Consider the following 22333-nt stretch of genomic DNA (forward strand, 5'->3'; position numbering starts at 1 on the left):
ACTACAGGTACGAGGCAACGTCATAGAAAAATTCAAGGGCATAAACCTCATGCCGTTTCTACGTTAAGGATAGTTTATGATGCGTTTAAGGTTTGGTGAATCAACAGTAATACTGTTCATAATGCATTAACATTCTCAGCCATCCCTATAAACAACAGAGCACATTAGCAGGCTCCCAAAACAGCTGATTTCTGATCATCTCTGCCAAAAAACTAACTAGTTTACCAGGTTAGAAATGATTCAGAGCCGGAGAGAATTTGTGAGCCGCTCTGATTTTTGACCCTGTTTACTAGATGTGTTTGTCTATATGTATATATGTGCATGTGTGTGTATATATGGGACTAACTGCTCACATATATACTATACCTTGGAGAACATTTGCTGGTAACAAAATTAAAGCAACAAAATAAAAGTGCATTCCATCATTCGGTGTACATTTTCTTTGATAAACACTGTTGTTTTTGTTGTTGTTTTTTTTTTTTTTTCAAGGATGTGAGACCTTTTTTTTTTCTCTGTGTGAAAATATGTTTCAGCGTCTCTTGTTTTACAGGATGTTTCCTCCATCCTGCACCAGGAGAAGTGAATGAGCGAAAGCGTTTAATTTAGCATCTTCGCTGTTTTACACACAGCGGTGCCCGACCTGCATATTTACACCAGCGTGTGTCTTGCTTCCGACTTTTTTTTCTCCTGCACTTTAACACACTTGAAGCGGCACACAGCTAACACACATTATAAATCAGATTTTGCCTTCCTATCAAAAGACTGGGAAAACAAAAGCCAATCGGATGAAAAAGACAGAGGTACCAACATCAGTCTGAAGGGCATTTTCTGCAGAATTGAAGAGGATACGTATCAGTAATCTAACAGCTCATCAAGGCAAGATTAATCAATATCATCATTAAATGGAGAAAGGAATGCCATCTATTTGTGTACCCAAACAGGACAGAAAATCAATGAAAATTCCCAAAATACAGATCTTAACTTAATAAATGCACGTTTTTTTGTTTGTTCTACAGACTTTCGTTGAGACTTCTGTCTTTAAAAAAATCTTTAAATCCTTCCTCTGTCTCTCTAATCATCATCATCCTTCCCCTTCTCCCGCTTATCCTTCTTCTCCTTCTTCTTTTTCTTCTTTAACTTCTTGGCCTCCTCCTTTTTTCCAAACGTAATAAAGTCGCTCTTGTCATCACCGTCCTGTCCTTGTCTGATGGAAATAATGGCCGGAGATCCAGGGATGATGAAGGCTTCAGGAGGAACTTCACCGGGTTTCAGGTGCGGAGGGCCTCCGGGACCCGGCCCGTATCGGAAATGCCAACTGTTGCTGTCCACTCCAGCGCCTACAGGGGGAGAGACCTCTCCACCCTCATTATCTGTGAAAGACAGAGAAAAACAAACCATTTATTACAATCTTCAATAAAGTCATGTGACAGTTAGTATAAACCGAAATGAAAAACCCCATCATCTAATAGTGTGCATGTGTCATGAACAGGTTAGGTGTTGGGTCAGGTCAGGTCAGGTCAGGTGTTGGGTAAGCTACTTAAAGGGAACCTCCTATGTCCTTTTTACAATACAATGCAATACAATACAATACATTCATTTTCTTTCAGCTTAGTCCCTTTATTCATCAGGGGTCACCACAGTGGAATGAACCGCCAACTTATCCAGCATATGTTTTACACAACGGATGCCCTTCCAGCAGCAACTCAGTAGTGAGAAACACCCATACACACTCTCACATTCACACACGCACTCATACACTACGGCCAATTTACTTTATTCAATTTATCTATTTATCAAAGTCTTTGGACTGTGGGGGAAACTGGACCACCCGGAGGAAACCCACACAAATACTAAAACTTATAAACTTACTTTCCACTTAAGTAAACCAATATATGAACATTCAACAATAAACTATACGCTTATTTCACGCGGCCGCCATTTTAAAGAACCAAATCGAGGCTGCGGTGGGAAGAAACCCGGAAGTATAGGACCAGCACTGTAAACATTGAAGTAACACGCTGTGTACTACAAACCTCCAGCTGTTGCAGAGATTTAATTTAAAGTAAGAGATTTAAAGTAAGTTTAATTTAAACAATTAAAAGCAATTTAGCATCAAACAACATCACATCCTCTTTCAGAGTAATACCCTCAAGTGTCCTCCTAGGCTTTAGTTCATGGCACTAGTTAAACACCGTGGGGGCGCTTCCCTGCTTTAGTCTATGTAACCCAGGGAGCGATAAAACACTGCAGTCCTCTGTAGCACACCCTCGTGTTGTCTGTAACAGTGTTGTCCTGGTACTGAAGTTTTAAAACCGTCCATTTCCCGCTAACATTGAAGCGCCGCTGAGCGCGGATGACTCGACTGATCTTCACGGCTGCTTCGCGCTCCAGTCTCCGTGTATCTGTGTTTGCACTCAGTTTACTGCTCTTCACCCAGTGCAAACACAGATACACGGAGACTGGAGCGCGAGTGCAAAGCAGCCATGAAGATCAGTCGAGTCTTCAAGCAGATCGCTTGGCTCATCTGTCTTTGTGCTCGGTAAATGGAGGGTGAACTGATGACCTTCTCAGCCAATCACAAGCATTTCTGCTGAGCACGTGAACACAATGGCAAATCAGCGCAGTTTTAAGAAAGCCATCAACAGTGCCTTAAATGTTAGCGGGAAATTGACGTTTTTTATTTTAATTCAGTATCGTGACAAGTCTAATATAGTGAAAGAATCAGTTTATTAGCTCGAGTTTGATAAATGGAATCTAAAACGTGTGTTTGGAAAAGAAAACGTTAACTAGCTAGTGCCATTTCCCTTAACTTAGCTGAAAATGAGCTCTGATATCCCTTTTTATTTTCACCATACATTCAGAACGGACCCTAGGGTGACTCGGAAGGCGGTGAAATTATAAATTTGTGTCACTTTATCTTCGCTGATAAGATATACAGCCAGCTACACAATGTTCCTATGTAACTCCCAATGATACTTTCGGGTTTCTTCCCACCACAGCCTCGATTTCACTTTTAAAAATGGCGGCCGCGTGAAATCAGTCAAACAAGAAACAAACGAGAGAAACGCAGTGTGCAGGAGTGAAGTTGGAATTTTTACAACATGTAAAATAAGTCTCTGATGTCTCCAAAGTGTGTATGGGAAGTTTCAACTCAAAACACCACGTAAATAATGTTTATAACTCTGAAAAGGCCCCTTTTAGGCTTTTTGGTGACTCGCTTTAAATTCAAATGAGATCGTGCTCTTTTCAAAATAGGGTGGAGCTACAAATGCCTATGTGTCAGCATAGTGGCAGTTTAAAAACAAGATAATAAGGGAAGATTAAATTATTAAATTAGTTTTTTCCTTAAAACGAGCAAAGTAATCTGCCAATGGGATAAGCAAAATAATTTATCCTTTTGACATAAAACTACAATGTAAAAAATAAATCCGTAAAATTTACGGTAAAAAAACGGCAGCTGTGGTTGCCAGTACTTTACCGTTAAAAATCGGTCCAAACCGTAAAAGTAATTTCTATATTTTACGGTAAACTACCGTATTTCATTAATTTATATAGGTAAAATGTTTTTGAATAACTTTGAATTACCATCATCTACACCAGTGTTTCCCAACCCTGTTCCTGAAGGCACACCAACAGTCCACATTTTCAACCTCTCCCTAATCAAACACACCTGAATCAACTTATCATAACATCAGAAGAGACTCCAAAACCTGAAATGAATGGGTCAGATAATGGAGACATCCAAAATATGTACTGTTGGTGTGCCTCCAGGAACAGGGTTGGGAAACACTGATCTACACATCTTTTGTTACACAGTTAGACATGTTATCACAGCCATATGAGGATGGTGATGAGTATAAGTTACATAATGAACCAGTGCTCATCACAAATAACTTTTCCCACAAGCAGAAAAGTGTATCAGTATATAGAAGGTGCTCAGTGTCATTCACACAGCTACTAAACACCAGTATGGTAACACGCATAAACTTAAAGTCATGAAATAAACACTGTTTATCAACATTAGATGCAACATAAATCTCTAATGTACATCACTGATGGGGAAACAACTAAAGAGATCCAGAGTAATGTCAACCAAAAGCATAAAAAGTAATGTGCTATGCAGGGAATTCTGGGAAAGTCAATTTATAGTTATTCGCCGTATATATTAAGGAAACATACGGTTAACCAGGTCACAAATTTTTACTGTAGCATTTTTACAGTTTTTTACCGTTGAAATTATGGCCAATTTTTACATTACATACAATTTTTGTATTTTGCTTACCCCATTGGCAGATTATTTTGCTTAAAGAAAAAAAAACTCATTTAATTTTAACATTTTATTTATTAAAAAAAGACTATATGATTTGCTTGTCTACAAAATTCTTCTTGATTTAAGAATTTTTAGATATTTACATTTACATTTAGTCATTTAGCAGACGCTTTTATCCAAAGCGACTTACAAATGAGGACAAGGAAGCAATTTACACAACTATAAGAGCAGCAGTGAACAAGTGCTATAGACAAGTTTCAGGTGTGGACTAGAAACGAGACTAAATATCTAAATACATAAGTAAGAACAGTATTTTTTTGCGGTGTAGAACTGAAGGTTTGGTGAAGGGCACAAAAAAAATTCCATTACAGTATGGACATAAATTAAGTCTGTCTAGTCTGAGCGAAACAGTAAAGAGACCCAGAGGGCATACAGTGAATCAGCAGTGTTTAGCCTAAGGAGAAAAAACATTTTACACTGCTGGGTTACACTTCTGGGTTAAAAAATAACTAAAGAGAAAAAGAGTCTCACAGACATACTAAATCAAACACAATATACTGTGAACTGGACAAACAGAAGAAAACAATTCCACGTTTATCACTCCATTTCTGTGTCGATTCCTACTTAATGCCTGCTTTTTGTTATGGAACAAAAGATGACTTCTTCATGTTTTCTAGTTTTGTTTCCTTTTGACTTTCTTGAAAATTGTATATTATGCTTGCTTTGAGTATATCTTTAAGCGATGCCTCCTGAACACACCATTTTCGGTCTTTCAAAATGCCCAAAAATACTGCCACTGTGAGCATGTGGGTTAAAAAAACTGTAGGAGGAGAAACATCTGGCGAGTGACAGGTTGATACCGACTTCACACCAGTAAATCCATCCTCAGAGAAAAAGTCAAAGAAGAAGGAGGAGAAGTTAAAATAAAGTTTATAAAGGCGTGTTAGGCAGCACGGTGGCTCAGTCGCCTCACAACAAGAAGGTCGCTGGTTCGAGTCCCGGCTGGGTGTGGAGTTTGCATGTTCTCCCTGTGTTGATATGGGTTTCTTCCGGGTGCTCCGTTTTCCCCCACAGTCCAAAGACATGCGCTATTGGTGAATTGGATTAACTAAATTGGCCGTATTGTATATGTGTGTGTGAACGTGAGTGTGTATGGGTGTTTTCTAGTATTGGGTTGTGGCTGGAAGGGCATCAGCTGCATAAAACATATGCCGGAATAGTTGGCGACATATGCCGCTGTGGCGACCCCTGATGAATAAGGGACTAAGCTGAAGGAAAATCAATGAACGAAAGACATGTTATCTTTAAAACAAAAAACAAAGCAAAAAAAAAACTAATGTGCATGAATAAAACATGCATATTAAAGATAAAAAATTCTATTAAAATGCAAAAATCTATTATATTTGCCTTGTGACTTTATCATGAAGATCCTCTGCAAGCTCCCCCCGTCATATAGATTCAATATGAGGAGGAAAGGTTAAATTTGAAGTTTTTAAGTACATGTTATGTTTAAAAACAAACTGATGTGCATGCATTTTAGCCCAGGAAAATAATGCATAATGAACAGCTAAATATTCAATTAAAATAAGAATTATTATTTGCCTCCCCTTCATATAGGGACTAAAATATATACTATTATGCTGTTTCACCAACAAAATCTCACGGCAATTCGTAACTTTTTGATTTAGTGGCAAATTTGTTCGAATTCGTACGATCTAATTCGTACAATTTAGTACGATTTGCTCATCCGCCAATGACGGTTGAGCTTAGGGGTGGGGTTAGGCGCCATGCCTCCTTTTTAAAATCGTACAATTTCGAACGACTGAACTCAAACGAATTCGTACGAATTAGCCACTAAACTGTCAAAACGTAAAATACTTACGTTTTCTCGTGAGATCAGGCTGGTTTCACTAATAAAACTCCACTTTGGAGAAGAATGCAATGCAATTTTAGGAAATAAAATTGTAAATTACTGTTAGTTCACTGCAGAAAAATGCTTTTTACTTAGATATTTAGTCTTGTTTCTAGTCCAAATAGCTAAAACATTCTTAAATCAAGAAGTGTTTACCAGACAAGCAAAAATATTGTCTTGTTTTCAGAAATAATCTCTCAAAATGAAGCGAGTTTTACCTTAAAACAAGCTAAATAATCTGCCAATGGGGGAAACAAAATAATACAGTTTTTACTTTGACATAAGATTATTTTGCTTAGCCCATTGGCAGATTAATTGACTTGTTTTAAGGAAAAACTCACTTCATTTTGTTTTGTTTTTTAACATACTTTATTTGTGATTTTCTTCCAAGTTTTAACAAAACATTTTGCTCAATCAATATTGTAATTTTTCCATAATAACCCAAACCGCCAAACTAAACTAGCAATCAAGTTAAACTCAAATAAAATTAGAACAGATAGAGAGAGAAAAAAGTAAAGAAAAGAAAGAAAATCTTTGCAATATTGTATACATTTGCAGATAGACAATATCAACTGTAAAAATAATCAAGTAAATGAATACCTATGATAATACAAATCAATAATCTAACATGTTTATAGTGGTCTTCTACATACGTTTGGGGTCAAACTAAATTAGTAATCACATTTAAACCTGTTTACACACATTTCTTTATATAGATCAGTTAAAGGAGAGAGTCTTCATTTTTTCAAAGTATGTGATCATAGGTTGCCATGTCTCATAACATTTTTAGACAGATCCCTTCATTAAATATTGAACTTTCTCTCATTTCAAATATAAAACCAGATCGCAAATCAACATTGAAGCTTTACATGGGGCTGCCTATTTCCAATCAAGTAATATTCTTCTCCTTGCCAATAAATTACTGAAGGCATTAACATTTCTCCCTTTATTTGTCAATGATGTTTTGTTTTCAGGTACACCAATAATAGCTGTTTCCACATTCGGTTGTATATATAGATTAAAAAAGTTAATGTTTTAAATATTAGTGTCCAATAGTTACTCAACTTCTGACAAGCCCAGAACATATGGAAAAAGTCTGCTTTGTCACTTTTACACCGATAACACACCTCATCAACCTCAGGATATATTTCTGAGGGTCTACTTTTTGTGTAATAGACACGATGGATCATTTTAAATAGTATAAGATTGAAGCATGCGCAGGTAGTGGATCCATTTACCCTACTCAAAGCCTAAAACTCACTTCATTTTGAAGAAATATGTCTGAAAACTGGACAATAGTGTTTGCTTGTCTAGAAAATGCTTCTTGATTTTAGAATTTTTAGATATCTGAATCAGAAACAAGACAGAAACTCAGTAAGTAAAGCTTTATTTGCAGTGTTGGTCTGATCTACTGTATGTGTGGCAAACTACACTACTCTCTCTCTCTTACATGAGCATGTAATCTCATTTATAATGACACTGGATCACCACAACATCACTTAGTTTAATAAAGACAGCAACTATGGCATCATATCTCCGCTCAGGTCTCTGTTTGCACCTTTCCTTTTGTCTATAGCTTATGTTGTGGTGAAGATTAAGATGGATTACAACCTCAGACGCATCCCGACTGCGATATCTGAAGTGAAAGACTGGCTCTGTTCAGGAATGTGGGTGTTAAATGAGAGCTAGAAAAACAGGCAGCATTCATTATATGTCCTCGGGAACTGACTACCCTTCCAAATCCCTCAGTGACACAACTAAACACCCGAATGCTTTGTTTGCGGACTTCATCCTCTCGCATGTGCACTTTCATCATGTCTAATCCTCCACTCTCCATCATGCGCTTCCATTTTGTTTGACTGTCTTTCTTGATCCTGTCAGAACGACAACTAAGGCGTAAAGTGAACGAGTGTTGTGGAGCTGGAAAGTATTGAATGTAGTGATATTAAGTTTACTATATTTTTTAAATAGCATGACAGGAGTTTCAAAATCATCATCGGAGAGATATGCATTTTAATGCAAAATTATTAGAAATCTTGTGAAATATTATTTATTATTTAAATATTTCCCAAGTGATGTTTAAATGGGGATATTTTTAACACAGTTATACATGTAATAATCTTAATAACTAATTTCTAATGACTAGTTTATTTTGTCTTTGCCATTATGACAGTGCATAATATTTTGGTAGTTATTTTGCAAGATACTAGTATTCAGATTAAAGTGCAATTAAATACCTTAACTAGTTTAATTAGGTTAGGCAAGTGTCTTGTTCTGTAGCCAATATTAATGAGGATAATAATAATAATGGGAAACATGGTGGCTCAGTGGGCAGCGCTGTGGCCTCACAGCAAGAAGGTTGCTGGTTTGAGCCCCGGCTGGGTTAGTAGGCGTTTCTGTGTGGAGTTTGCATGTTCTCCCCGTGTTAGTGAGGGTTACACACCTGAAACTTGTCTATAGCGCTTGTTCACTGCTGCTCTTATAGTTGTGTAAATTTGCTTCCTTGTCCTCATTTGTAAGTCGCTTTGGATAAAAGCGTCTGCTAAATGACTAAATGTAAATGTAAAATGTGGTTTCCTCCGGGTGCTCCGGTTTCCCCCACAGCCCAAAGACATGCGGTACAGAGGAATTGGCTAAGCTAAATTGTCCGCAGTGTATGTGTGTAAATGAGCGTGTATGGATGTTTCCTAGTACTGGGTTGCAGCTGGAAGGGCATCCGCTGTGCAAAACATATGCTGGATCAGTTGGCGGTTCATTCTGTTGTGGCGACCCCAGATTAATAAAGGGACTAAGCTGAAGGAAAATTAATTAATGAATAATAATAATAAAATAATAATAATAATAACTATTATTATTTATGAATTCATTAAGTCATTATATAATTAATTAATTCATTTGTTTCTTTATTTACCTAGCTATCATTAGGTAGATAAATAGGGGGTACTAATATTGACCATAAAGCTATATTTATATATTCATTCATTCATTCATTCAATCATTTTCTTTTCGGCTTTGTCCCTTTATTAGTCCGGGGTCGCCACAGCGGAATGAACCGCCAACTTATCCAGCACATGTTTTGCAAAGTGGATGCCCTTCCAGCTGCAACCCATCTCTGGGAAAGATCCATACACCCTCACAAACGCAGGGAGAACATCCACACAGAAACGTCAACTGACCAAACCAGCGACCTTCTTGCTGTGAGGCGACTGCGCTACCTACTGCACCACCGCGTCGCCTATCTATCTATCTATCTATCTATCTATCTATCTATCTATCTATCTATCTATCTATCTATCTATCTATCTATCTATCTATCTATCTATCTATCTATCTATCTATCTATCTATCTATCTATCTATCTATCTATCTATCTATCTATCTTTTTTTCCTTTTAATTATTTTATTCCAGATAAACTAAACAAAATGAGACTTTCTTCAAAAGAAAAAAATAAAGGAAATACTTTGAAAATTTGAGTCTCATAAACATCACTTGGGTAATAATTGAAATATATATATTTATATATAAAAACTATCTAATTTAGGCTAATATTTTTGTCTTCAACTGTTTTTTCGGCATACTCCTTTAAAGATATAGTTTACCCAAAAGTGAAAATTTACCATTCTTTCATACAGAGACTGATCATTTCATTTCACAAGACCTCAATGTGTCGTCAGGAGCAAGGACTATAGATTTGGACTTGGGTAGTTGGCATTTCTGTGTGGAGTTTGCATGTCCTCCCGTGTTCGCATGGGTTTCCTCTGAGTGCTTCGGTTTCCCCCACAGTTCAAACACATGAACTATAGGTGAATTGGTTAAGCTAAATTGTCCGTAGTGTATGTGTGTGAATTAGAGTGTATGGGTGTTTTCCAGTGATGGGTTGCAGCTGGAAAGGCATCCGTTGCGTAAAAAACATAAGCTGGATAACTTGTCAGTTCATTCTGTTGTGGCGACCCCTGATTAATAAAGGAACTAAGCCAAAGGAAAATGAATGAATGAATGAATGAAACCTAAATCTTGGATGACCTCCGGGTGAGTACAGTAATGGGAAACCTTTATTTTTGGGTGAACTATTACTTTAAATACTTTAACAGATGAGTAGCTTTGTGTCTTGTGAAATATCTCTCTTGTCTTGACCTTTCATGTAATGTGGTCTTTGGACAAAGTCACACGTCTGGCTGGCTGATAATGGCACAGGTTTAATAAGCTGCATGATTATTACGGCCGGTGAAAGATCCAGCTCATAAAAAGATGATGGGAAGAAAATCGAATCGTCCCATCATTAAGAAACATCACAAGCCCCCCTCCCATCGACTCTCTGCATCTCTCTTTCTCAAGGAGGAGTGCCGTGCCGTCTTACATAATGCAGAAGAGGAGGTGAGAAAGGGCAGGCTGAGGATGAAATATGAGCCAAACTCCAACGCTAAACTCCTGCAGGAGCAGATTTCTGAACAACACTGCAGAGCCAAGGAATTATGGGGTCGTTTCGATGAAAATCAAACTGCTTCTAAAGCACTGTGCATGTGTAATGGCAGATGACAGCAGATCTGCACTCATGCTATTGCTGAGTGAAGCACATGGCTAATTTTACATATGACGGCAGTTTGAAAATGATCAAATATATAATCATCTATTCATCTGTATATGAATCTTTCAATACATCTCTATATACAGTAGAAGTCAAATTTATTCACTTTTCTGTGATTCTTATTTAAATATTTCCCAAATGATGTTGAACAGATTCAGGAAATTTTCACAGTATTTCCTATAATATTTTTTCTTCTAGAGAAAGTCTTATTTGTTTTATTTTGGCTAGAATAAAAGCAGTTTTTAATTTTTAAAAGACATTTTAAGGTCAATATTATTAGCCCCCTAAGCAATATTTGTTTTCGATTGTCTACAGAACAAATCACTGTTATACAACGTCTTGCCTAAATCCTAAAACTTGCCTAAATCCTATTTACGCCTTCAAACTAACGCACTTTAAGCTGAATACTAGCGTCTTTAAAAATATCTAGTCAAATATTATGAGCTGTCATCATGGCAAAGATAAAATAAATCAGTTATTAGAGATGAGTTATTAAACTATTATGTTTAGAAATGCGTTGACAAAACAATCTCTCCGTTAAACAGAAATTGGGGGAAAAAAGACACAAGGGGGCTAATAATTTAGGAGGGCTAATAATACTGATTTAACTGTATATATGACCACAAAACCAGTCAAGGGTTAATTTTGAAACTGAGATTACTGTAAATTGAATAAATAAGCTTTGATTTGTTAGAATAGGAGAATATTTGGCTGAGATATGACTACTTGAATATCCAGAATCAGAGGATTCAAAAATCTAAATACTGAGAAAATCATCTTTAAAGTTGTTCAAATAATTGCTCAGCAATGCACATTATTAATAGACATTACGTTGTGATATATTTAGGGTGCTTTCACACCTGCATTATTTAGTTCGGTTGAATCGCACTGGAGTTCGTTTTCCCTCTTGGTGTGGTTCGTTTGGGCAGGTGTGAATGTGGCAATCATACTTGAGTGCGCTCCAAAAGCGGACCAAAAAAGCGTACCGAGACCTACTTGGAGAGGTGGTCTCGGTACGCTTTCAGACGAACTCTGGAGTGGTTCTTTTGTGGTGAGAACATGATCTGAATAAAACAGACCCAACCGGCTTTTAGACTAATTCAGCTGCTGTAGTCTGATGCGAGGAAAAATACTTGTTGACAGCGCTTTACCAACAGTTTTAAACAGAGAGAGAGAGAGAGAGAGAGAGAGAGAGAGAGAGAGAGAGAGAGAGAGAGAGAGAGAGAGAGAAAGGGAAAAACATTACCTGATGGATCATTGGTAATATTTTTGTAAGATGACCATGTCTCAGTTTAACTAAATTAATTCACGCCTCCTCCTAATGCCTTTGCAGATTGCAATGCATTAAACATAGTTCTCCAACCGCAGCTGCGCTTCATTCTCAAAATGTATAGTTTGTCTAAAGTGATGTTCACAAACTATATAGTATACTATGACCAGGGATACAATCAGCCAGGGCAGCGACATTTTGTATCTGGCGGTTTGTTTACTTGCGGGAGTTCCATTGGCATTTTCCCGCATGTTAATTCTGACCAATCGAAAAGCAGTTTAGGAAACATAACTTCTGGCCAATGAGTGATGTGGATTTTGTCACATGACTGCATTTTGGTTCTTTTCAACTGGTTCAGACCAAAGCAATCAGTGTGGTGTGAAAAGGACCCAAAACAGCAGAGAATGCTACAATGTGTCATTTGTTGCGCTTGGTCCAGACCAAATGAACTGAACCACAGGTGTGAAAGCACCCTTAGAGAAGGAAATCTACAAAATCATCTAAATATCATTAGGGAACATGATCTTTACTCATTATTCGAATGACTTCTGGCATTAATAATCAATAATTTTCACCCATACAATGTATTTCTGGTTATTGGCATAAATATACACATGCAACTTAAAGGCTGATTTATACTTCTGCGTTGAGTGATCGGTGTTGCCCATGTTGCATGGCTTGCATGTTGTCATGCATTTATACTTCTGCATGCTGTTTTGTGTTGCTCTGCAATAACACTTCCGAAACGCTAGCTGGCAGTAGGTTTTTATGTTCCTCTGTGTCGAGTTTCTTCAGTAGTGTTTTGTTTTTTCTGAAAGCTGGCTTAATGTACAAGTAGCTCAAACTCGCTCATTCTGAAGCCGGAACCGGCAGACGTGCAACAACTTTAATCATAAGGTAAACACAACATAAATGTTTCCATCTGGAGCTCCTTCACTGGACTCCATACTTGTAAACACTTGCTCCATCGGGCTCATGGCTCTCAGCACCACACACAGTCATCACAGCTACCAAGCCGACCAATCACAGAGCTTGTGCTACGTGTCCTTGTGATGTGTAGTTACATATTTTTGAGAGGTGCGCATCAGTGCTGTGCGACCCCATGAAGGCTGCGCAAGACCATATGAGTGTAAATCAGCCTTAAGACTGCTTTTCTGGTTCAGGGTCCTATAAGCGTCAGTAAATGATATGCTTTTAAATGACATAATTAGCTAAAAATGTAAACTTGAAAATGTGAATTAAAAGGAACGTGTGGGCAAACAACATTAGTCAGATACGCACATGGAACTGCTTCTCTAATTAATATATCTGATTGTTGTGTGTGTATGTGTGTGGCACACCTTGGTGTGTTAGGCTCTAGTAATCCTGATAAACTATGTGCCAGATGGCACACACAGGCTTTCTTGTGAGGCTGCCAAGATGGCAGTGTATGTGTGTCTGTGTGTGCGAATGCAGGATAATTCTGCTCCATGCAAAGAAAGTACTAAACATTATGAGAATAATGTTGTATTTTTCAGGACAGAGAAGGATACAAACACATAGAAATCTAAATGGAAAAATCTATTGTGTTTATAAACATATACAGTTGAAGGTAACATTATTAGCCCTGCTAATTTGCATTTTGTTCATATATATATATATATATATATATATATATATAATTATTTTTATTTTTTTTTCATTTCCCAATTAATGTTTAACAGTCCAGGACATTTTTCACAGTATTTGCTTTCACTATTTTTTCTTCTGAATAGTCTTATTTCTTTTAATTTTGCTGGAGCAATTACACTATTTTAAACAATTTCTAAGGTCAATATTATTTGCCACCTTTTTACCTTTTAGACTTCATTCATTTTCTTTTCAGCTTAGTCCCTTTATTAATCCGGGGTCGCCAGAGCGGAATGAACCGCCAACTTATCCAGCACATGTTTTATGCACCGGATGCCCTTCCAGCCGCAACCCATCTCTGGGAAACATCCATACACACTCACTCACAATCTTACACTACGGACAATTTAGCCAACCCAATTCACCTGTACTGCATGTCTTTGGACTGTGGGGGAAACCAGAGCACCCGGAACCCACGAGAGCGCAGGGAGAACATGCAAACTCCACACAGAAACGCCAACTGACCGAGCAGAGGCTCGAACCAGTGACCTTCTTGCTGTGAGGCGACAGCACTACCTACTGTGCCACTGCGTCGCCCCTTTTAGACTTTTTTATATTTATTCTATATTTTTTAATGATACAAAGCAAAACTATTAACCTAGTTAAGCCTTTAAATTGCACTTTAAGCTACTAGTATCTTGCAAAACGACAAGAAACAGAATATGCACTGTCATCATGGCAAATTAGTTAAACATTTAAATATAAATATTAAAAATGTGTTGAAAAAAAAAATCTCCATGTTAAACAGAACTTGATATATATTTTTAAAAGAATTAAAATTTCATAGGATGGCTAATAATTTTAACTTCAACTATATTTCAACATATACATAAATTCACATATTCTAAATTAATCTCCTATACCCCCCACCCCTAAAAATAAAAACTAAAAAAGAGAGAGAAAAAAATGCATATGAGGGAAACATTGACATAGAAGGAAACAGAGTGACTGTCCTCAGTTTACCCTCTTGAGTTGACTGAAGCCCCTGGCGTGTTCTGGAAATATAGACCTACAACTCAAAAACACTCCGCTTCCCTCCATGTCACTGATCTGATTAAGAGCTGAAACCAAAATCCTAAAAATTACTACAAATTCAGATACACTTTTTTCAGTCCACTGGATGTAGTTTTGCTTTTATTTGCGCTTCTTCTGAACTAAATATATAAAACATGATAGATTAGCTTGTAATTAATGGAAGTGCTGACATTGTATTATACACACAAACAAGTGATTGTGCTGCTTGTTTAAACAACGTTTTTAAAATCAGCTGAAACAAAACAATTCTTGAGATGTTTTTGGGAAAACTTAATGGTTTTACATTACAATCATCAGCCCTCTTGTGAAATATTTATTCTTTTTCAAATATTTCTTAAGTGATATTTAATGAAGCGAAGAAATTTTCACAGTATTTTTGAGAATATTATTTTTTTCTGGATAAAGCCTTATTTATTTTATTTCGGCTAAAAGCTATTTTTATTATTATTTTTAAATCATTTTAAGGTCAATATTATTACTCATATATATATATATATATATATATATATATATATATATATATATATATATATATATATATATATATATATATATATATATATATATATATATATATATATATATATATATATATATACACGCACATACTCTTAAACAATATATTTTTTCCAATTGTCTACAAAACAAACTACTGTTAGACTGTAAAATATCCAACTTACAAACTGTTAACAACTTAAAATTGTAAGTTAGGTGGACATATTTTTGAGTTGAACTTACTCATATGTTTGGAACTGTTTGTTCAATGAAAGTTAAAAATTCAGTTGAGGAAACTTTAAATTTTGATTTCTTCATTTGAGCATTGAGAAATAAAAAATTGAGTTAACTTAAAATTTTAAAGCAACCGTCTACAAAGAAATTTAGAGTTTATTAAGCTTCAGTGATTGAAATTGTGCCAAGTTATTCTGTACCCTTGTTAGTGGAAACGCAAGTCTGATAAAGGTGACCCGTACCAAACCGAACCATACCGTACCAGTCAGTGGAAATGAGCCATAAAGTATACTTGACTTAGTATACTTGTAAAGTATACTTAATATTCTTTGCAGCTGGTTGCTTTAAAATGTTAAGTTACTTTTTATTTTAACTTTATATTTATTTCTAACTTAGTTAAGACTTTAAATGTCACTTTAAGCTGAATACTAGTACCTTGAAAAATATCTAGTCAAATATTATGTCATCTTGGCAAAGATAACAGAAATCAGTTATTAGAAATTAGTTATTAAAACAATTGTGTTTAGAAATGCGTTGAAATAAAAAAATCTACAACCAGCGTATCTGATTTGGACTGTCAGTAAGAATGTGTGAGGCATTCTGGGCAAGTGCTTGTGTATGCCATATGGCACAGTAGCTGAAATGAGAGCCTGCGGGCTGCAGGTTGGCCCACCTGTAGAGATGATCTTTAAACAGGCAGATCGGGATAGGTCACACTCATCCACCCATCCGTTTATCTCTCCATTTTACTTAGCCTGCCATAAATCTACAACTGCTTTAGCAGTAAACATTAATTTTGCTCAGTTCAAATAGCTTTATTGGCAAGGTCAAGGCACATTTTGAAGTGCCAGAGCATTAAATTTACTCTCTTAATATTTCTCTTTATTGACATTTATTGCACTGTGCATTTACTAAATTAGAAATCAGCTACATACAGTGAACCAAATTTATAACAGAAACGACTTATATTTAATTAAAAAAGCTAATAAATATCGCAAATAAATACAAAGAAAAAGCAAAATACTGAATTAAATAAGAATAAGATGCAAACTGTTTATAAAATAGCCTTTTTTTTTCAGTTTACCAGTGTAAAAGATCCTCTCTTATTCTTCTGTTTTCTTTTTTTGTGTTTAATTATTATTATTTTTCATATTTTTGATAATATTTATAAACGCTAGTTGCAATTTCTTCATGTTTTATCTGATTATTTTCTATTTATTTAATTTTTGATGTAAAGTATGTAATGGGCTGCATAAATAAACTTGTGTTGCTCATTTTCAGGTCTCAGTTCAGCTGTCCTTCCCCACAAATCATCCTCTAGCATGCACAGTTTTGCTCATTTAATTAATTTATGCATCATGATACACAATCATGGCTTGATGTTCTCGAAGTAGACTCGAACCCGAGGCTCAGGTCAAGCTCCTGGTTAAATCTCTCCTAATAATCTACCCAGACTGCAGCAAATAGAGCATGAGGCGGGATGTGGTGGCAATTAATACACGCTCATTAATAACCAAATGTTTAGCCTCCTCTAAACCTACACTAGGAACTTCATTTCATTTTAGATGACATTATTTAAAGCTCTCCTGTTCATCAGCCACACCTGATTCTTTCCATTGTGCAGTTCTCCTTCACTTGTTTCTCTCTCTGCTCTTCACCCTGATCATGGTATGAATGGTTGCCGTGGAAACTGCCTCCTCCAGTGAATTGTGGTTGTGGCAGAGACACTGATGGAAACTAATACAGAACGCTCTCTCTCTCGCTCTCTCTCTCTCTAATGGTCAAATACTTCTCTCCCCTAGCAACAGAGACAGTCGCAGCCCCCTCCTCTCTGTTTTCTCTTTCCCTCTCCCCCTCGGTCACCCTTTTTTCCCCTCATTGTCACTTTCTCCATCCCTCTTTCCCTCGGGCTGTTTAAGAGAGAGACGGGCAGAGGGCAGGTAGGCAGCCCATCACTAACAATTCACCGCGTTCAGAGAAAACGAGACATAAAATGTAATAGAGGCACAAAAACAAAGGATAATGAGACTGAATGAGAGAGACAGTGTGCTTTATCCTATTTTCATTAATTCTGCTGATCTACGCTTTGATACTAATGCCCATCTGTTTTGCTGAAAATGGAGACTGAGAGAGAGAGAGAGGGGCGTTGTCTTCTCCAGTGTTTTGCACAGCAGAGCTAAAATGAAGCTCATATAAATGCAGAACCACATTATAACGCAACACAAACCTCCAGCATCACATAAAACAAACCAGCAGTGTTTTACACCACCCGAGACTTACTGACTGAGCTAACTAAACTGCAGATCTACCCAGCTGACAATGACTATGTTTACATGGACCATACCTGACAACATTGGGATGTGAAAATAAAGGATATGCCATAAAAAAATAAGGGATATGCCACCATAATAAGGGAAATGCCACCATAATAAGGAATATGCCCCCCCCCCCCCCTTTAAAAAATCCACAAATTACTAAATATGTTCATTTGGAGCTGTTTCATTGTAAATAAACAGTTAAATGGTCAGTAATATGTTTTATTATTATTATTTACAAAAGAAAAAATAAATAGTATACATTAGCAGCAAATACATTAGCAAACAGGTCAGCTTATTAAAATTAAAAGCTGTTATAATGAAATAGATTCAAGCTATCAAATCTCATTAGCCATTTCTTCACTGTATAACGAATGAATCTCTTAATTTACTTACATTGTTTCTTTTCGTGAAGTTTCACAAACTAATTTCGAGAGGAGCATGTGATATGATTGACTGCAGCTGGTGTCTCATCTACATTCACTAGTTAGCCAATCAGATTAACTCCAACTCACTATAAGTAGCCTAGCTAGAAATACTCTCTTATCTTTGTTTTCCGAAGAAACCCCCCATCCACCCCTTCTCCTCCTTTCTTCCTTTACCACGGGGAGCTCTCGAGAACCACCTGATCTCGTACTCCCCTCACATGCTCTATGGACCAGGCGGGAGCCCTGGGCTCAACTATCTCCGAGCTCAGGGTTCTCTCCCGGGACAGCATGCCAAACCTGCTAACAGTTGTCAAACAATATCTAAGTGTGAACTCTTGAAATTACATTAAATAACAGGTGTCACTTTAAAAGTGCACAGATCTAATGCTTTCCATTGCTTTCCTAAATTTTATGCTTATTTAGGACGAAATTAGTTGTGTTTGAAAAAAACCCCACCAAGATCGACATCTTTAGATATTATTATTATTAATTATGTGTATATGTCTGTTCAAACATGCACCCAAAACCCAGACTTTCACTCCGCTTCAAATCGCGTGTACAGAATCTGTTTGGGAAACAGCGTCTATTTATCACTATGGACCGTGTCAGCTGACAGTCACGCACCACTATATGACTGTTTTGAGGATTGCATATGAAGGGGAGACGGCACCTGTAATGATAAGATAAGGAAATCCCGCCATAAACAAAGCGTAAGCACAGAACAGACTCACAAGAGCAAAGGGCGGCCCCTGGTGGTTCGGCGGTATGAGTTGCGCATAGGGAGGCTCGGCTCTTTAATGTTTATTTGCAACTCTTCAGAGAAAGACTGAAAATACGGGAGAATGCACTAGGAGTTTATTACAAGGTTTGTGTACTGTAATATAAAACACAATAGTTCTTTATAATAATAATAATAATAAGCACTAAAAACACAGTAAAGCACAAGCAATTCTTGAGATTTTTTGGGCGCAATATAATTATTTTATGTTCAATTTACTCGAATTTATCAAAACCAATTAACCTAATTGATTTGTGTTGGAACAAAGTGAATAAATTGGGTGAAACCCTGCATATCTTAGAGGGTATATTGATAGGAGACTCTTAATTCAGTCCTGTACTGCTTAACAGGTTGATTAATTACATTTTCTCATTACATTTTTGGCAGAATTAAAGCTTTAAATTTGGGAGCTGCACCCCAAACATGGTGCTGTAAATGATCCGAGACAGATAAACGCTGAATAGGAGAAAATAGATGGAGAGACCAAACGCAAAGAGGCTTATTTCTTTCATTTCTGGTCTTTCGCAGTCATCGCCAAAGACTTAATTAGAACAAATTGCTCTTTCATCACCCGAGTAATTGCGCCCGTTTTGTCCTCTCTCACTCCATCTCTCCCTTTCATCTAACTGAAACCAAATTACTTTCATTATTTCGAACACCTTCGCAACACACACATCATCATCCCATAAGAAAGGTTCAGGCCTCAACACAGACATCCAAACCTCTAATTAGGTAATTAAATATGCATTGATTACATCCTGCTCCCTACATTTGACCTGGAGAGGTTTATTGTTGGGGTAATATCATAACTAGGGCCTTTTTTTATTTATTTATTACTTATATTATGTTTAATAAATGCAGATTTCTGTAGAATTACTTTGGGACTTCATACTTAACTAAATAATTGAAATAAAAATAAAATAATAACTTTTATTTAAGGTTTACAATGCAAATCCAATTAGATCCACTTGTTTGATAAGCAAACCAAGTTTAATATATTATACACTCTAAAACATTTCCATTTATGAACAGTTTCCATATTTTGTAAGTGTTTTCCTTTTATTTATGGTTATGAATTGCGTTATAGGATGTTGATCTCTGCTCTGACGACTTTTACTGTTGAAAATTCAACTCTACAGTTTAACAAAGTGACTTTTATTGACATTTTAGTAGTAATATAACGTATAAGAAATAATATCCAGAGAAATAAGTGCACTGGCAGTTTATTACAAGGTTTTTGTAGCGTAAAATACAACGCCAATACAGACAATATTTCACTTTAAACTATTAAAATGCTATTAAAAGTCACTTTTTCCAAATGTTCAAGGTTAAAAGATCTTGAAAGAAAGATCAAGGCCCCATAATGCAACTCAAAAGCATAAATAAGAAGGGAAAATAATAAAAAAAGAAACACAAAATACAGAAAAATTATAATTTATGCATATTTTTTACAGTGTGTGTATACAGAAAAAACTGAATACATTACTTTAAACACTGCACTGTAAATAAATCATATAGATGTGCATATTTGTCAACAATATTAATGAAATCAAAATAAAAACTGTATATTTACACACCTTTACCTAAGTAAATAAATTGACTCAATGTTGATCTAAAAAATCTGTGGGAATCTGCAAACTTCTATAAGCACACATTCTGTGTGGGGTAATAATCATAACCAAACGATGGCATTTACAAACAGCTCTGCCTTGCTGTAATGCTAAAATTAATCACCTTTGCGTAAGCAGTTGCTTATTTGCTCAGCACAATGTTCTACAAAAGACCACATCAATATGAAATGCCGCAAACATGGGCCTGGAGCTGACTGTACATGCTGCGATTCATTATTCTAAGCATGCGCTTGCTGATTCTGCCTTTAAGACAGATCTTTTATCTTAATATGTTTGGCCCTGATGTTTTTGGTGATCTGTTTATGAGACGTCTCGGATTAATAACTGTGACTCCACTGAAAGTGGGACGATTCGTCAATTATTTGGAGTGTGAGAAAGAGACTAGACTAGCAAAATGGACATGGAATCTAATAACTGTGGATTAATGACCATGAACGGACATCTCCACTCCTGTAGTGAAAGTGTGAGTGCTTGTGCTGAAATATTCTGAGCTGGCCAATATGTGGTATCATGTGCAAATTAGTTCAGGCCAAAGATTAATCACACGCAAAAAAAAAATATATGTGTGTATTATTTATATTATTGAATCAGATTCAATATTTATTGAATCACATGTATATATATATATATATATATATATATATATATATATATATATATATATATATATATATATATATATGTTATAAGATCCAAAACAGTCAACCTGATCTTTTTTATAATATTCAATGTTCTTAAGGATCCCCATAACAATCAAAATATAATTAATATGATTCTGTACTGTCATCATGGCAAAGAAAAAACAAATCAGTTATTATAAATTAGTTATGAAACCTATTATGTTTAGAAATGTGTTGAAAAAATCTTCTCTCTGTTAAACAGAAATTGTACAGGGGGGCTAATAATTCTGACTTCAACTGTAGGTAGATGTTTTAAATAGGTTACACTGAGTTTCCGCCTCTCCCTGCACAATCCGGCTTGTACTTTTCAGTGTTATCTTATTATTTGGTTATTCTTGTGCAAATAAATAAATATTAATCTTCTAATCGAGTCATTTCTCTATGCTTCAGCCTTGCTCTCTCGGTCGTCGCTTTGTACCGAGCGTCTCTTTCTTGCTTTTGCAGATAACCTCCGTGTTCCCTCTGAGTGTGTCATTTCCTCTTTGGCTGATAAACTGGATTTAAGCTTGATCTGGTCAGAGCTGTGGAAATCGGTGTCACACTCTTTTTCATCACATATGACTGTGATAGACCACCTGAGCGAGCTAAACGCACATAATCCAACATTAAAACCAGAGGGTTGCACTATTATCAGAGCGTGGGAAAACACTAATGTATTCTGCTTGAAAATGGCAGATTTAAAGGGACAGTGCACACAGAAATGGACAGTTGTATCATTTACTCACATTCTTGTTGTTTTTATTTTGTATTGCTGTGTTTATTTTGTGAAATGTAAAATAAGAGATTAAACATAAACCTGGATTTGATTTTTTTATTTTAATTTTTTTTGTACAACTGAAAGTAAAGTGCCTTGTTTTGGATATTGGAGAATTATATTTTACTACCATGCTGCAAAAAGCTATATTTTATCCATTATTATATGACTCACGTTTGATTTTTAAAGACCCAAACAATGCCATTATTTACATATAAGTTCCATAACAATAATAATAATAATAATAATAATAATAATAATAATAATAATAATAATA

At 36.1% G+C, this 22333-nt stretch overlaps 1 protein-coding gene across 4 annotated transcripts in view; it reads right to left on the minus strand.

Annotated features, from left to right (window-relative positions):
• Window positions 1–22333, minus strand: part of LOC130240354 (protocadherin alpha-C2-like) — an 83783-nt gene continuing 61450 nt past the window's right edge. For all 4 annotated transcript variants that reach the window (XM_056471838.1, XM_056471836.1, XM_056471837.1 and 1 more), the window contains exon 4: window positions 1–1370. In XM_056471838.1, coding sequence (XP_056327813.1) covers window positions 1072–1370 — 299 coding nt within the window. In that variant the 3' untranslated portion in view covers window positions 1–1071. The remainder of the gene's footprint in view (window positions 1371–22333) is intronic.

This window comes from Danio aesculapii, chromosome 14 (assembly GCF_903798145.1).
Source record: "Danio aesculapii chromosome 14, fDanAes4.1, whole genome shotgun sequence".
NCBI lineage: Eukaryota > Metazoa > Chordata > Actinopteri > Cypriniformes > Danionidae > Danio > Danio aesculapii.